This window comes from Thamnophis elegans, chromosome 2 (genome assembly GCF_009769535.1).
Source record: "Thamnophis elegans isolate rThaEle1 chromosome 2, rThaEle1.pri, whole genome shotgun sequence".
NCBI lineage: Eukaryota > Metazoa > Chordata > Lepidosauria > Squamata > Colubridae > Thamnophis > Thamnophis elegans.
This window is the reverse complement of record NC_045542.1, coordinates 54,830,621-54,848,538: the sequence shown is the minus strand read 5'-3', so window position 1 is coordinate 54,848,538 and position 17,918 is coordinate 54,830,621. Positions and strand designations below refer to the sequence as shown.

At 40.1% G+C, this 17,918-nt stretch overlaps 2 protein-coding genes across 4 annotated transcripts in view; one reads left to right on the top strand and one right to left on the bottom strand.

Moving 5' to 3' along the window:
• Positions 1-7,516: 7,516 nt before the first annotated feature.
• On the bottom strand, positions 7,517-17,603 carry TEN1 (TEN1 subunit of CST complex). 2 transcript variants are annotated; one of them, XM_032209136.1, is made up of 4 exons: positions 17,524-17,603; positions 16,295-16,411; positions 13,287-13,444; positions 7,517-7,963 (listed from the first exon to the last, which is right to left on the bottom strand). In XM_032209136.1, exons 2-4 carry the CDS (start codon positions 16,381-16,383, stop codon positions 7,830-7,832), a joined length of 381 nt encoding a protein of 126 aa, XP_032065027.1. In that variant the 5' UTR covers positions 16,384-16,411; positions 17,524-17,603; the 3' UTR covers positions 7,517-7,829. The 2 variants fall into 2 exon arrangements, with proteins under 2 accessions (XP_032065027.1, XP_032065025.1); XM_032209134.1 differs by lacking the exon at positions 17,524-17,603 and adding an exon at positions 17,211-17,338.
• The window catches only part of ACOX1 (acyl-CoA oxidase 1), a 27,135-nt gene continuing 26,751 nt past the window's right edge, over positions 17,535-17,918 (top strand). For both annotated transcript variants that reach the window (XM_032209131.1, XM_032209128.1), the window contains exon 1: positions 17,535-17,721. In XM_032209131.1, the coding sequence (XP_032065022.1) occupies positions 17,613-17,721 (109 nt within the window). In that variant the 5' untranslated portion in view covers positions 17,535-17,612. The remainder of the gene's footprint in view (positions 17,722-17,918) is intronic.

Genomic DNA, 17,918 nt, shown 5'->3' with positions numbered 1-17,918 from the left:
TTTGTTTATTACTATTTAAAATACCAGCTTCAATCTTACAAAAAACTCCTTTGTTTTACTGTTTTTCAAAATGGCGATTTTATAGCCTTCGCAGTTGATATATTTCAGCCTTGTTTTTCTGAAGACTTCTCTTTACTAATTGCCAAAGTTTACTCAAAGTATTTTATTGCAAATCAAGGTGTGTAGAGACTTTGTTTGTTCGCTTTTGTTCTTTTATAATGGCTCCCAAGTCAAAAAATTCTAAGCGTTTTCTTAACAATACATCCCAAGTAATCGCTATAAAGCCACAGTCTTTGCCTTCTACGCCCCCTACTGGAGATCTGTTAACGAAAGAATTTCTTTTTGAAACTCTCAGAGAATTTAGAGAGGAAATAATGCAATTTATTTCGGAACTATGTGATAAACTTGATGCTAAGATTGCCCAAACAAGGAAGGATACCATCGGAGTTATAACCGTGATGACAGATTACATTGCAGGAATGGAGGATAAATTGGAACTTTTGGAACAAGACAATTTTAATCTGACATCTAAAATTGAAAAGTTGCAACAGGAAATTGAAAAGGCAGAGAGACAACTTGTTACGACAAATTATAAAAAGACTGCGTTTGCAATAAGAGTTAGGGGATTGCATGAAAACAAACAGGAGAATTTGAAGCAGACCTTTTTTGAGGCTTTCAGTCGTGTGGTGGGAGGTCCGGGACTCAACTTTGATTGGCAGATCCAAAAAATTTATCACCATAATTCGTGGACAGCAAAACAGAGACAGCTTCCGAGAGATGTGGTTATATATTTTGCTACAAAAGAATCCAGAAATGCGATACTACAAGAGCTTTACAACAACAGGCTGCGAATTGATGGACAGGATTTGATTGCTTTTAAAGAGGTGCCTCCCCAGATGTTAAAAGCCAGGAGAGACTATGCCTTTTTAACTAAAGAACTTAGAGATAATCAGATACAATACCGATGGGAAGCGCCATTTGGTATTACAGTCACACTTGACGATCAGAAACATTGCCTCAACTCAGCTTGTGAAGCCCGAGATTTTTATCACAAGATTTTAAAGGCAGGACTTCCTGAATTACCCGGACTTGGACAAATACAAGGAGAAGTACAAGAGAAATAACCAATCACACAACTACAGGGCGGGAGCTGTCGTTTTTCCCCTTCGGAGGGGCAGCGGAGCGGAGAACGGGGATTTGGTTATGCTTTCAAAACATTTGCTTAATCTTAACTTGAATAACACTCTGTGACTATGTCTTGTAGAAAATGGCATAGCGCTATACCGATCAAGAGACATTGGGGCTGTAAGAAATGATGCTGATCACCTTGGAAATTATATTGTATGGGACTTTAAAAAAAAAGGACTTGATGGACAACTTGGAACTTTTACATAAACTGCTTATGTTTTGTTCTCTGGGGTGAGGAAGGCGGAGATTGTGACGCTTTCGGATTGGGGTTTAGGTTGAATCAAGTTGGGAAGGGTGGCGCAGATGGGAGGGTAGTGAAGGTTTAATTAGAGATTATTTTGAGCCAGAAAGTAAGCTGACTTTTATAGTAATTTTTATTTGAACATAAGTTTGGAAGAATATATTCAGGGAGCTTGAAGGAAGGCGGAACAAATAGGGGAGGTGTACGGATGATAATAAAATATATATATGGACACGGGTAGAGGCAGGATGAGTAGAGTTGGAACAGAAACCGAGAGAAATATTTGAGGTGTTTAAGTTGCTTTATAGAGAAAGAGGTAAAAGGGATATATTAAAGGTTTGGAAATGGATACATATTTAGATAAAGAGATAAGGTCCCTAGCTAGAGTAGAATTTTATTTGATTAACTCACTTGGTTTCAACATAGTTTGAAATCCTGCAAGTAATAAATTGATTGAGATTAGGAATGATGTATATTGTTTAAGTGTTAATATTGATGGGAAGCTGAGTTTAAGGTAGAGAGTTTATTGATTTTTCTTTTTTGGGGGGGGGGTTCCCCCTTTTATTTTTTAATTATTCTTTTCTTTTTTTTCCTTTATTTTTTACTTTTTATTTTTTATTATTTTTTAACTTTTAATCTATCTGGTTTCAATATACTCCAGACTTTGCTTGATAAGGAACGATGTCGGGATTGGGATCTGGGAAGTCGGAAGGGGGTCTGGGAGGGGGGTTCATGGGGGGGAGGGGGGAGGGGGGAAATATAGATTCAATTTTTAAAACAATGAATGCACTTGGATACTGTTGCTTTTTTTTCTTTCCTTTTTTTTTTCTTTCCCCCAAATTTTTTTTTCTTATAATTTTAGTGTAAATTACAAAACGAATAGACCAATGAATAGTAAAAATACACCAAAGTGAGGAGTAGAGGGAAAGAAGAGGGAGGAATTAAGAGGGAGTGAGAAGGGAATGTAAGGAGGGTGAGATGGTGGGAAGGGGAGAAAGGAATGGTTGAGGGGGAGGGGAAGTAGAAGAGGGGATTGTTGGAGGGGAGAAATGAAAGTTGGAGGGGTAGAAGAAAGGGTGTATGAAGGATAGAAGTGTTATGAGTTGTGTTTATTGCTTTTTTTTTAACTGCACAGTATTTAAGTGATTGTATAAAGGAAAATGAAAATGAAATAAAACGTTTGAACGGAAAAGAGTGACTTATGACTGTTTTTCACACTTACGGATGTTGCAGTATTCTTATAGTCACATGATCAAAATTTGATGTTATATATGCTGAGAGCAGTAAAAATACCCTATGTACAAAAATCGTAGGATATTTTGATTCCCACAATGGACAAATGGCTGCAAAAGTTGATAAAGTTAACAGAGATGGCTAGATTGCCTCCTTTGATTGAAGAAAAGAATATTTAATTTTGTTTCTATTTGACTTTTGGACTTTGTGATTGAGGTTGAAAAAAATGAAATGTTGACTTTGGATTTTGCTGATTATAATTCTGTTGTTATAGAAATGGCTTGTATATATTATCACACAAAAGTAAAAGTTGAGGCTGTGCATTATTATCTTATTTTACTGTGCCAAAGAGATGGAAATTAATGCTTTTATTTTTATTTTCCCCTTTCCCTATACTTTTTCCTCTTCCCCTTTTCCTCCCCTATTTTCCCTTTTTTTTTCATTTCTTTTCACATTTCTGTATTTTATATTATGATAAACTAATAAATATATGATATTCAGAAAAGCGATTTGGACCAAGTTGAGAATGCTTGCCTAGATAGCTGGGTTTTATAATAAGCTCACATGAAGATAATGAAATACACTAGAGAAAGGAATTGCATTCTCACGGAATTCCAAAAATAATAGTGTGTAACATGTACTAGAATTCTAGAGTTGCCATATATAAAGTTATTTCACTGTAAGTCTCTCCCGTCTTCCTTTCATACTGTGCTATAAAAACACTAAAATGATTTTTTAAATGGTCAAAATTTGAACACTTGACAAATGGTACGTATTATGACTGTTACAGTGTCCCGGAGTCACGTTATCACTTTTTCGACCTTCTGACAAACAAAATCAATGGGGAAGCCAGATTCACTTAACAAACTAACTTAAGAACTGCCGTGATTTATTTAACCACTGTGGCTAACAAAAGGTCATAAAATGCAGTAAAGCTCACTTTACAACTATCTTGCTTAGCAACGGAAATTCGGTGCTCAATTGTGGTATTGTCGAGGATTACCTATACTTGCTAACTAATAGTTGCTCTATTTATGCTCAGCAGCCCTTTGCCCAAACCTCCTTTCCTTTCAGTCCAGTTTCAGGCCTGGTTACAGCACGGAAACTGCTTTGGTCATGCTGATCGATGATCTCTGGCGAGCCAGGGATAGGGGTCACTTCTCTATCCTTGTGCTTCTTGACCTCTCAGCGGCCTTCAATACCATCGACCATGGTATCCTTCTGCGACGGTTGCGGGAGGTGGGAGTGGGAGGCACCGTTTTTCGATGGTTCTCCTCCTACCTCTCGGACAGGTCGCAGTCGGTGTTGGTCGGAGGGCAGAGATCGACCCCTAAGCCACTCAATTACGGGGTGCTGCAGGGTTCGGTCCTGTCCCCCCTCCTATTTAACATCTACATGAAGCCGCTGGGTGAGATCATATGCCGACACGGGATTAAATATCATCTATATGCGGATGATACATAGCTGTATCTGTCTGCCCCGTGCCAACTCAGTGAAGTGGTAGAAGTGATGTGCCAGTGCCTGGAGGCTGTCAGGGTCTGGATGGGAACGAACAAGCTTGCGCTCAATCCCAGCAAGACCGAGTGGCTATTGATGCTCCCTCCCAAGGATGGTCCAGCTATCCCATCTCTCAGCCTGGGGGGTGAAATTATACGCCCCTCAGAGAGGGCTCGCAATTTGGGAGTCCTCCTGGATCCGCAGCTGACTCTAGAACATCATCTGTCGGCTGTGACCAGGGGAGCCTTTGCCCAGGTTTGCCTGGTGCACCAATTGCGACCCTATCTGGACTGGGAGGCCCTTCGGATAGTCACTCACGCCCTCATCACCTCAAGACTGGATTACTGTAATGCGCTCTACATGGGGCTGCCCTTGAAGAGTGTTCGATGACTTCAGCTAGTCCAGAATGCAGCCGCGCGAGCGATTGTGGGTGCACCTCGGTACACCCACGTTACACCTATCCTCCGCGAGCTGCACTGGCTTCCCATTGGTCTCCGGACATGCTTCAATGTGCTAGTCGTTACTTTTAAAGCCCTACATGGCATCGGACCTGGTTACCTGAGAGACCGCCTCCTGCCAGTCACCTCCCAAAGACCTATTAGATCCCACAGACTAGGCCTCCTCTGGATTCCATCTGCCGGCCAATGTCGGCTGGTGACTCCCCGGGGGAGGGCCTTCTCTGTGGCTGCTCTGGCTCTATGGAACAATCTCCCCGTTGAGATCCGGACCCTTACTACTCTTCCGGCCTTCCGCAAAGCAACTAAGACCTGGCTGTTCCGGCAGGCCTGGGGCTGTTGAATTATCCAGCCCCATCCGATGTTATGACTGTTGCTGAATTTTTAATTGTTGTTTTTATTTTTGTACCCCCTTCCCTTCTTATTGTTAGCCGCCCTGAGTCTCTCGGGAGTAGGGCGGCATACAAGCTAAATAAACCTAACCTAACCTCTATTAATATTCAAATTCTTTAATTCTGTAAAACCACATGCCACTTGTTCCTTGGGTTGCAAAACTGCCCCACCCCCACAAGGCTGATTTGCAACCAAGACAAGAATGAAAAAAAAAAACCCTCTTAATCCCAAAGGGAGGGACCTCATGGCCAAAAGACATGATGATGGTTGTTTTGAGGAGAAATCTCCAGGGAAATCTACTATTTCCAAGCCTCTTTGAAAGCTTTCAAGAGGCCCTTCCTCTTAAGAAGAACTCCTGAGCTCAATCAATTTCTCTCTTCAGTGGTTCAGAGCTACAACTCCCACAATGCTCTCTGACACAAATAATAAAGAGTTGGTGCTCCAAGAATTACCCTTACAAGATTCTCTGGAATGTAATATTTTTTGAAAGGGACACATCTTTTTACTAATCGGAGAAGGCCTCAGGCCAAACTTCGAACCCAAACTAGAATGTTAGCTACTGACCAACCAGTCATACATATGCGTACCATGTGCTTTTATGAATCACCCTTGCCAAAACTGGTTATTTATCCCCAGCTCTCCTCAAGAGGCCTCTCACCTGCTGATCTAACCTCCCATTGGCCTCCATTCCTTCTTGCTGAACCACAAACTTCCCAAAGGATCAAAACTCACCCTCTTTCGGCACCACCAGAGGGAGACGTAAAGTAAATATTGACTCTAAGCTAGGCTGGTGAGGCCTCTTCTGAAGCAGAATATAGAAAGTCAGCAGACAAACAAAGTACAGGGTGAGCTTTATGTTGCTTGCAATATAAGTAATTAAGCATTTCCCTTTATTTTCTCAGTGTATACTGTAAATTTCTCAGAGACAAAAACAGATTGTATCCTTGCCTCTCCAGAGTTCTAGTTGGATCTAGTTCTCCTGATTTTGTTTTTTTGTTTTTGCCCTTTAGCTGTACAAACTACAAAAGAAAAAGGAAACAACCATTCCTGTGAAGAGAGAATTATAAATCAAAGTAGGCCTGCTGTAGGAGGCAGGCCTACTTTGATTAATACATTTCACCCAGCATGTTTCTATGCCCTAACAGGTTTTTTTTCAGTTTGGAAAAAAATTTTTTTTGAAAATATAAAATGGCATACCAGGTAAGAAAAGCAAGCATATACCTCCAAATCAAGATCGTTTTTGAAATTGTAGGTGGCCTTTCAGGCAAGGAAGTAGCTAGCGCTAAATTTCAGTATATGAATGATTTCAACAAACAAATTTACAGACCATATATATCAACTGCTTTATATCCCACAATGGCAAATCTCAACTGTTGACCCATTCAACATAAGCAGCACTAGTTAAAGTAACAGTTCTTTTTCCATATTTTATTTAATCACATCAAACTAATTAACAGAAAAGTAAGCATACACACATTAACAATATAAGGTAGTTTCAACTTTAAGATTAAAAAATGAATAGGAAAAAGCCTTGATGAAGTCCAGGTACTAACAGGCATCTGTTAATTTCTTAAATGTTGATAAACTATGCATTTCTACAATGTATTACTAAAAATCAGATGTAGATGTTGAGTAATAATTCTTTTAACCATCCTATGGTGATAGGTAACTAGAATAGTGAGAATTGTGTATTTAGCCAAGAGGAGAGCAGTGCTGCTTTCTAACAAATCTGATATTATACAGTCTTGTCAAACCAGTCCCCTAGCCATTCTTAAGGGCAGCTTCATAAAGCACACATATAAAATTCTATTTTGGACTTAATTAGAGCATGAGTTATTATGGAGAAATTACCTCTGTCCAGAGATAAACATAACTGAAAAATCAGCTGCAGCTGGGGAAAGGTATTCAATAACTCTGTAGGGCTCTGTAAGATAGAAACAAGACCCCTCATACCATGGGTCTGCTCTCTTATGATCAATGCCCAGCTCATATACAGGACCCATATCACTGATTTCAAGATCTAGGAACCACATCTGGCCAACAAATTGGATATTATTCAACTTATTTTTCTAGCTGCAAACACATATAGCTTCATGATGGTCCTGATGAAAATTATTAAGATGGATGTCATTAGCACATTGATACAATCTACCTAAAGCCTAATGATCACATCTACAGTGTCACATAAATATAAATACAGGCAACAAGACATATCTTAGTAGGATTCTATAATATAAATTGAAAAATAAAGGAAAAGTTCCTTTTATTACTTTCTAGAACCAGCATGTTGTTTTATTTCAGGCTCAAATTAAAAGCTGCATTATTTCACAATTCTGATATATTCTGAAATGGAAGATTAAGATGTTCAACAACTGTCAGGAAAACAAGGAAGTTGTATATAAGGAAATGGGGACATTCTAAGCCAGTGAAAATACTTTTTTCTATCAATAAAATTAAAATGAAAAACCATGCCCCTAGCCAGCCACCAACTGTTGGTTTCTTTAGCATATTAAAAACTTATTTGCTTCCAAACAACTTAATGATCAAGCTTCTGTGATTTCCCAAAATCATCTTCAAAATAAAGATTTATATTAGCCCTTTGCATGTTCTATTGTTTATATGGGTTTCTAAACAGAATTAAGTATAAGATTCACAATCTAATATAAAGACCAGTTCTGAGTCTAAAGCATTGCATCAAACCAATTTTAAATAAGTATTCAGAAAGCAATATAATCTACAACACCAGGAATAAAGGCAAGAGATGAGTGATCATATACAGAACAAATTTTGTGTTCGAAAATAAATGCTGGCTGAAGCATAGACTAACATATGCTTCCTTCATGATCTTTCCTTCTCTCCTGGAAATACTTTCTTTGTTCCCCTATGGCTTTTTCCAATAACTGAAGATTTATTCCTTCTACACATGTAAATACTCGAGCCTTTATAATCATCTCACCTGCAATTAAAAATGAATAAATAAATCACCATTTGAATTCAAGGATCTCTTAAAACAATTTCATAGTTAATAATGCAATTAAAACAAAGTGTTTACCCAAATCATACAATGTGGCAGTTCCACTCTTTGTTACTTCAGTATACATACCACTTTATTTTGTAATATATATTTTATACAGCTTCTTCTAAATACCATCTCTAAGTGTTTTACAAAATGAAAAATATGCAATTAGATCCAATAAATTGAAAGCACTAGGTAGTTTTTAAAAAAGATGGTGGGAGAGAAAATTCATATGTACAAGACCTAGATGAAGAGACCAGTCTTCAGAGGGAGCTTAACAACTGCTACTTTATAAAATGCAGATGATAGAGAATTCCAGAGTAAAAACAGAATTAGTGAGGAATAAAATTTTAAAGTGGAATGTAGATTCAAAGAGATCTAAATCTATGGTATATACATCAGTCATTTTATGTTTTCTCTGTTCTTTACTCCTCTTTGGGAATCTGAATATGTATATGTATATATGTATATATTTAAAGTCGCAACACAATGTATGTATGTATATGTGTGTGTGTGTGTGTGTGTGTATATGTATGTATGTATGTATGTGTGTGTGTGTGTGTGTGTATGTGTGTATATATGTATACATATATACATATATACATATATATATATATATATATATATATATATATATATAATGTTTTTTATTTGTGCTGATAAATAAATAAAGGGAGACTACTATAGATCTATTTCAAGCTATTTAGCTCTCATCAGCTAGCCATACCCTTACTGGGATTTGAACCTGGGCTATATTACATACTAGGCAGACATCTTAGCCATTAGGCCACAGGCTCTTATCCGTTATCAGCGAAGCCAGGGTGAAAGGTATCTATTAGATTTTTACAACCCCTGGTAAGCCCCAATTATGGGAGGAAGCTAACTGCTTCCATCATCTGTCAATCGGCTCATCACAAGAGTCCATCACGACAGAAACCCAATATTTTTACTGTTGCCTTTGTTATATTTGTGTTTTTTATTTGTGCTGATAAATAAATAAAGGGAGCCTAGTATAGATCATTTCAAGCTATTTAGCTCTCATCAGCTAGCCATACCCTTACTGGGATTTGAACCTGGGCTATATTACATACTAGGCAGACATTTTAGCCATTAGGCCACAGGCTCTTATCCGTTATCAGTGAAGCCAGGGTGAAAGGTATCTATTAGATTTTTACAATTTATACTATACTATACTATACTATACTATACTATACTATACTATACTATACTATACTATACTATACTATACTATACTATACTATATATATATATATATATATATATATATATATATATATATATATATATATATATATATAAAGGGAGACTATACACACACACACACACACACACACACACACATATATATATATATATTCAGGAATATATGCAATTCTTTCTGCTTCCAAGCAAATATTTACAGAAGAAATTTAACTAACAATGTGTATAAAGTGGAAGGCCTTACCCCACTAGAACAAACAGTATACGCAAAGAGAACTGGAAATGACAAATATGCTTGTATTACATGTTCTAAGCTACAATAAATCAATTTTACACTCATAAAAGATATTTCTGATTTAACATTTGAGCAGATATTCAGTGTCACGAGAAATCTGAAAAGCAATGACTTTTCATTCACAAGTAGTCAAAACATTTGCTCCTCTTGAGGAGACTGCAAGACATACTGAAGGACAGAGTCTGCCTGAATAGATAGACTGTGTTTAAAACATATCATCGAAAAGGAAGTTGTGTCTGACAAGACTGAGACTGATTTAAAGCTGGATTTTAAAAGTGGCAACCTACAAGAATGAAATGGAACACAATGTTACACTGGACATGTAAAAGAAATTGGCTGATGTCTTAATAATTAAAGGGCTATACAACGATGGCAAACCTTTTTTGGCTCACGTGCCATAAGGGGGGAGCACAGGGGGGTTGTGTGCGGGCAGGCTGCATCCATAATGCAATGCGCGACACCCCCAGTGTGTATGCACGCATGAGAGGTGCTCCCCCCATTTTTGCATGCTTTTTTCACCCTCCTCAGGCTCAAGAGGCTTTATAGGAACCTCCCCTACCCACACACCCCCGGAGGCCCTCCGGAGGCTTCAGGGACCTTCAGGAGGCTTCAGGAGGCAAAAAAAATCCTATGAGCAAACTGGAAGTGACTTCCAGTTTGCTCGTAGGGCCATTCTTAGTCCTCCGGAGGCTTCAGAGGTCCCTGAAGCCTCCAGAGGGCTTAAACCGACCCTACGCGCAAACTGGAAGTTTGTTCCCGAACTTCCGGTTGGCCAACAGGGCCGCTTTTGCGCTCCGGAGGCTTCAGGAAAGCTCCTGAAGCCTCCAGAGCATCTCTGGGGGAGGGAGGCTCTTTTCACCCTCCCCAGACTCCTATAAAGCGTGCTGGCCAGCTGACAGGGCAATGCCTCGCGTGCACTGACAAATGGCTCTGCGTGCCACCTGTGGCATGCGTACCATAGGTTCACCATCCCGGCACTATACAAATAACAATTCAGGACAGTGACTTGGATAGTTTCCTTATATTGGATTTACAAAAGGGACTTATTAAACCTTTGAAGAATTTGGTGTGAAGAAAAAGAAAAAAGAAATCAAGTTTTAGGATAGTGGCCCCCAACCTTCTGGGCACTAACGATTGGTTCTGTGGAGAGGTTTTTCTGTGGACAAGAGGGGACGTGGCTTTGCATGTTGCCTGCATCCTGCAGATGGGGGCTTGCTTGTTTGCGTGGCTCTGTTTCTGGCATGCCACACATTGGTGCCAATCCATGGACCAGGGGTTGGGGACTCCTATTCTAGGGCACTATTTGAAGGGATTACAGATCAAGATTGATATACATATGTAGAAGGAAAGAATATAAAATTAGTATATTTGATCAAGATCAAATAGATGTAATATCTCTGTATTAATGGACTTTTGCTGACATCTATATTGAAATGACACGGCTTTAAGGATTTATTTGTAGACATGGGAAGAAGAGATAATTTGCTATATTTTAAAAAAAAGTAAATGTCTAAAATTGTTTATGCTTTTTGTGATGAAGGAAAAGCCCTTTGTATATTTTCCTTTTCTTTTTCTTTATTCTTATTTTTATTTTTCTTTCTTTCTATTCCTCCCCTTTTTTAGTTTTATTAGGTTTTTATTATAGCAATTTAATAAAATTATTATTTAAAAAGCAAATGACATGGAACAAATCCTTCACAGGACAGGTAAGATATTTAACCTTCCCCACCTTTTTCTTCTCACATTTCCCACCTGAGTTTTCAAAAGCAGGTCTACAAAAGAAGCAAAGTTCTCAAATCCCAGTCAGAACAGAAAGAAACAAGTAGGAGAAATAAAGAAAAAAATCAGGTGCTTTGTCTAAACATTGCCTACTGAGTGACACTGTTAAAGGTAATGAAACACTTGAGATAATCCCCCAGGAAGAAAGGAGAATTTTCACACCAACAGCTCACCAGCAGATCAATGCATGAAATACCTGGCAGCTATAATCTGTGCGGGTTGCAAGTCATGAATGCACTTCCACTATTAATATATGAAGATGTGTCCTGCCCCTGAGGCTCAGAAGGAGAACTTTGCTACTCAACCATTAACATATGAAAAAATGCCTTGCCCCTGGGGCCTCCAAAGCAGAACTCTGTTACTCAACAATTCCTCTCTGTAGTACCATATTTTTAGAGTATAAGATGCACCGGTTCCCCCCCAAAAAGGAGGGTGAAAATCTGGTTGCCTCTTTATACACTGAATACAGCATTTTTTGCCTCCCAAAACCCCACCCTCTTTGAAAATATGTACGTGCAGAGGGTTTGGAAGGCCTGCAAAGTGCTTCTGGGTTGTTGTTGTTTTTTTCAAAAAATGGGCTGTTTTTTGCTCGTTTTTGCCCCTCCTCGGCCCCCAGGAGCACTTTGCAGGCCTCTCAAATGCTCTGCAAGCCCCATTTTTCACAAAAATTGAGGTGTGCAGAGGGTTTGGGAGGCCTGCAGAATCCAAAAACTTTTTTTTAATTTACCTTTTTAAAATCTTGGTGTGCCTTATACTCCAGTGTGTCTTATAGTCCGAAAAATATGGTATTTAGTGCAGTAGCACTACTGCAAATTCCACAGAAAAATATTGAAATCTTTGCTGCTCATGTTTCTTGGATTAAAAAGAATCAATTTGAAATGATAGTGTGATGAAGCCCAAGCTTTGTTTAACCTAATCTTTCAAAATTCTTCTGAGCTTTCCAAGGTAGCTATCTACCCCTACCTCAATCATTCCCCTACCACCACCCCTTTGTGAATAAAGAAAAGATCTCCTAGTAGGAACGCTGACATTTAACTGTTGCAGTGATGGTTCCTTACTTGCCTACATGTACCATTTTTCATTAAGAAAATGTCAGAATGATCTTTACGCCTGGACACAAGACAAAAATCATACTGGTCACTGTCAGGGATGGCCTGGGCTGGAACATGAATGAAGGAAATGCAACCACCTTTGTCTTTCCAGAACACTTCACTGCTTTCAACATGGTCAACTACAGTTATTCTGGATTACCTGCAAATTTTGGGAATGGAGGACATTGTACTATGGTAGTTCTACCCCTTCCTAAACAAGGGATTGTAATTGGTGGTTATGAAGAAGAAGTCCAACCCTCAGGCACTCCAGGATGGGATGTCCTCAAACTCAATGCTTACCCCGGAAAAAAAAAGTTTAACCTATGAACGAAGCCACCTTGTTGGTTCAGGGTGAGGTATCATCAGTACAGTTATGATACCTAGTTTGTTTGTTTGCTTATTTATTTCTGGTGTTTAGCGTATGGATAGTCCATCATACATGGACTAGCAATATATATTAAAATGTGACCTAGCTTAGTAAAACACAGTAATATATAAATGTTAAAAATATCTTTGTTCAACTATAGCTGATAGATACCCAGTTATATACGGGGCCAAACAGCAATATAGTGGAAGTTTGGATTTCATGTCTAGAGACTTCCAAGCCCTGGATGGGGAGAAACAGACTCCAATTCAACCCAGGTAAGATTTGGTGACATAATTCAGAAGCCTAGTAATTTTGGATTATCCCAACATGGCCACTCTGCATCTTTTTTCTCTATTATAAAGCACCTATGATAGTAGCATTTACATTTAGCTACCCGTAAGTATAAATTGGCCTATTTTTTTTGCTGAGTCCTAAAGAATGGTTCTACTTGTTCGTATTTATAGAGAGACTTTTTGGTCCCATAGAATTAAAAGTCATAGATATCCTTACCATCCTTTAATTCAGTTTCCCCCAGGACAATATACAAAGACCCAAGCTGGGCCTGAAAGGGTTCTACAAACTTTGTGCAAACTGGAATACAGTGCTGATCAGATGCATGCTGAGCTGTTAAGATGGCTTGTGAAATGGCCATATCATAAGAGTGAAGCCTGAAAGAAAGAAATATTCAGACGCTGTGAATAGTTAAGATACACACATTCATTTCCAGAATACCAATAATACTAAAATATGTATATATCATGAGATAGGAGAAGAAATATTAATTCATATCAAATAATACAGTATTTAAAAATATGTTTTAGCCATGTTTTATTTTATTTAGGCAAGCATAACAGTGTGACAGAAATAGAATATGTAAAACAATATACATAATATTTAGAAAAAATAGTTTAAAATCTAGAGGTCTCAAACTTGATTTCATTGAGGGCTGCATCAGGGGTTGCGTTTGTCCTTGGAGGACCGGGGGGGCGGGTAGTGGTGTGGCGTGGCTGAGGATAGATGTGGTGGGGGATGGATGTGGCCATGGTGGGCATGAACAGACATTAAACGAATGCTTGTAAGTCAGGGACTCCCATTATTTTTGAGTTGTAGCCTACACTCATTATCCTTTGACTCACAGAGCTGTTTTGAGATATTTTCGGGTGAAGATGAAAGGAATGCTTAGCTGGATTTTCTAACTAATCTTTTAAAAATTCTAAAGATGGTTTTGTGTTTGGAATAGTAACTGCTACCTTTCACTCTCAAATATTGTTCAACTGTAAAACACTCTCAGATTCCTTTCCTTAAGAGAAGTAATAAAACTTCATGGGGAGAGTGGCAAGGCGTTACTCTAGTAAATTCATTTTTACTTTTTTTTACACCTCCTTATGGCTTCAGTTAGTCCTTCTAACTCAGCCTTTCTTGGGGGTTTTGAGTGCATCTTCTGCCTTCTCACAACTCACTGGAGCAACGAAGAATAATGAATATCTTTAGGGAATACAGTAAATGCCAAGGGTTGGTGATACCATTCAAAAGGTGATACATCTTACCATATAACCACTCATTATATTGTGCAAGGCCACCACCACCACCACCCAACCAACCTGCAGCCCATTTTTGGCTGGCAGAATGCTGGAGGAGGCCTTGGAAGCCGAAAAGGGCTGCGTGCCAGCCTGTTTTCGGCTGGCAGAGGTATCGCAGGCTGATGCTTTGACATTTCCAGTGGGCCAGATCTAAGTAGCCCTCGGGCCGGATTCAGTCCTCAGGCCTTGAGTTTGACACCCCTGGTCTAAACTGAAGGCAAGTTATTGGTCTAAATTTGAAACGGAATACTTTCAAAGTAAGTCTAAATGCAATAATAATTTTTGTTGTTGTTCAGTCGCTAAGTCATGTCTGACTCTTTGAGACTCATGGAACATTATAGTCCAATGCAAAATACAAACCCAGCTGAGTATTGTATATTCATTAACCCTATGTTAAGGAAACACTGGTCTAATATTTTGGCCATTACAAAGAATGCCCTTCTCTTAAATGGTCTTTATTTCTTTTCTTTCGAATCAAATCTTCAATCTCCGGTCAAAAAAGGAACAGTCAACAAGTAAGTTGAGGACTGCCTGTATAAAAATTCACTTCTTATGAGTGGTCTGTGTCTTCCTCAATCTCAGGTCCTCTACCAGAGAGGTCTGGGCATTTGAGGGTTCTGCTCACCTTTTCCTAGCACTGCACTTTTCTGGACAGACAGCTCTGACACCATTCCTGGGATTTGTTGGAGCCACTCCCCAAAAGTCACAATCCTGAGTATTCCTACTATCACTGGGACCGCTTTATTTTTCAGTTCCCCCTTCAGGCCCTGGCACTTCTCCAGTTTCGCAAACTCCTTCTTCCTGGCACTTCTATGTCTATCACCACTACTGCCTTCTGGTCCTTTTTCTATTACCACAATGTCTGGTTCAGTGGTGGGTTCCTAACCGGTTTATTACTGGTTTGCTGAGTGTGCGCTTTGCGCAATTAAACTAAAATTAATCAGAAAAAAAGGGAAAACAGCTGAAGAGCAGCAATTCAAGCTACCACCTTGGATCAGCTGGGCTTTGGAAGCTTGAATACAGGTAAGTATAAACCAGGGGCGGGTGGGCTCTCTTTTAATAAAAACAGGGAACCAGTTCGCTCTCTGTTTGAAGGCACCACTACCAGTTCGGGAGAACCGGATAGAACCGATAGGAACCCACCTCTGCTCTGGTTGATTGGCCAGTACTGCCTGTCTATCTGGATATGGAAGTCCCCTAGGATCTTAGCTTTCTTATTCTCTATAACCTTTTGTGAGATCTCCCATCTAGACCTAGGAGAGTCTGACCCATAATTTGTACAGATGTTCTTACATGCAGTGGTGGTGCATATGGTACTTGGTGGTGGCGTTTAGTGTATGCTGTTGTGCCATTCAGTGTATGCTGCTCCTGCCTGCATCTTATACCCTGCCATGTGTTGGACTATTTCTGTTGCCTCTCTGCATAGCCTGGACCTTGGATCCTGCCTAGTGTGGTAGATCTCTGCTTCCATGGAGCTGGTCCTTAGTGCTTGTTCTTGTGCTGCTACGGTCAATGCCTCAGTGCTGTCTTCTAGTCCAACCTTTTTCAGCAACTGGTAGGATTTCCCAATGTCTGCTACCTCAGCTATCTGTTGATGGTACATCTCACAGAGAATCATGTCTTGCCATGTCACTTCTTCTGCTTGATCTTCCTCCCACATCTGCTGCTGCCTCAGGTATTCTCTCAGCAGCTAATCTTTGGGTGTCATCTTACTGACACTGCTAGATAGCTGATCATCTTTGATTTGGACTCTCTAGCACAAGTTATCTAATAAGTCAAAGGAAATACAAAACAGCCATTTCCCAATGATGGCAGGAAATCAGACCAGCGACATTGTCTCCAATAGTAATTACAGCGTCTCCAGACAGATGTTGCAATTATAGAGAAAATAAGCAGCTACTGTATTGACCAATTAAAGAAAAATAGACGTACATTTACCTGCCATATGTTCTCAGGGCTTTCCCTTCCGGTACTGAAGTAGAGTTTACTTCCCAAGGAAAGTGATATGTTCCAGCATCTGGAAGCATTGTGTAGAATGGCTTGCAAAAGCAGATCCTGTTGTCAAACAAGATGAAAGAACTTTCTATTTTCAGAGATCTTTTTCTGCTCTCAATATTTATCCTGTTATAAAACTAAGCAGCTTTTTAGAGCATCTTCCTTACTAAAACATATGTTTAATCAGAAACTATAATTTAATAACCCTAATCAACCACTATAGACTTTCTGTTACTTTTCTGAAGCTGATGGTCCCATTATTTTTGCTTTTCTCTGACTCCCAGTTTTCTTTTTTCCCTGGACTTTTCTTTTTTCCCTGTTCTCTTTCCAAGTTTGGCTGATTAAGAAAAGAGAATCCTGCTTGATCTGCCATAGATTCAAATAACAGCCAGTCTGAAACCTAACAGCACTCTTAACTTTAAGAACCAGTTTGGTCTAACAGTTATGGCACCAGGCTATAAAGCAGGAGATCAAGAGTTCAAATCTAGCTTTAACCATGAAAGCCAGCTGGGTGACTTTGGGTCAGTCACTGTCTCTCAGCCCAACCCACCTCACAGGGTTGTTGTTGTTGGGGAAATAGGAGGATGAGAAGGAAGATGTGTTAGATATGTTCAGCTCCTTGAGTTATTTGTAAAACGAACAAAGGCAGGATACAAATAAAATAAATAAACCCATGGGGGGGGGGGGGAGCTTAACTTTAGTTCCCTCGAGTTAATCTTTTGTTTACACTCTCGAAAGTTACAAAAACTCTTCCCACACATATATTTTTTCTGTCAATAACCAGGCAGATTACACAACGTGATGCAGAGCGAAACTTTTGGGTGGCAACCAATAGCTCGGACTGTACGCAAACAGATACCTGGATGGAAAACAGGGTGCAATTCCAGGAACCAGAATTTTCACAAGGGCGCCCGGTGGATCGATGGTGCAAATTAAGCATTGGCATAAAACCATCAGCGTCTCTCTCTCCTCCCCACCCTCCGCTCCTCCCGCCTCCTCCGTTTCCTCCTAGCAATGAATGGAAAAACCTTCCTAGTTCGAGGGGACCCCTCCCCTCCTGGAAGCTCCGCAGATGCCAGATAAAAAAAACGCCTCCGCGGAGTCACGCGGGTGCTAAACGGCTTCCTATTGGGCCTACGAGTCGTCACGGGGCGGGACGGGGCGAAGGCTACCTTTCTCCTGGTCCGGAAGCTTTTCCGAAGAGGAGTCGTTCGGCGGTTGTTTCACGGGTTGGTGGCGGAGGATTTCCCCGGCCGCGAAGATGAACGCGGATCTGCGGAAAGAGCGAGAGGCGGCTTCCTTCAAGGTGGAGCTGCTGACTAACCTCTTGGACGGGGGCGCCGACCGGACCTTGCGCCGCAAGAAAATTGGTGAGAGCGGGCGGGATATTGGGATGGGATGCAGAGAAAGCCGCCCCTTGTACCGGGGGTGGAGTGGGGGGCGTCTTTCCGCTGCCTGCCCCAAGTAGAGGCGAGGGCTGCAAAGGCGGATCCGTTGCCCTTCGAGAACTTTACCGGCGTTTTATCGATTAAAAGTGCCCGTTTGCATCTGGACAAGGACCGCTTTG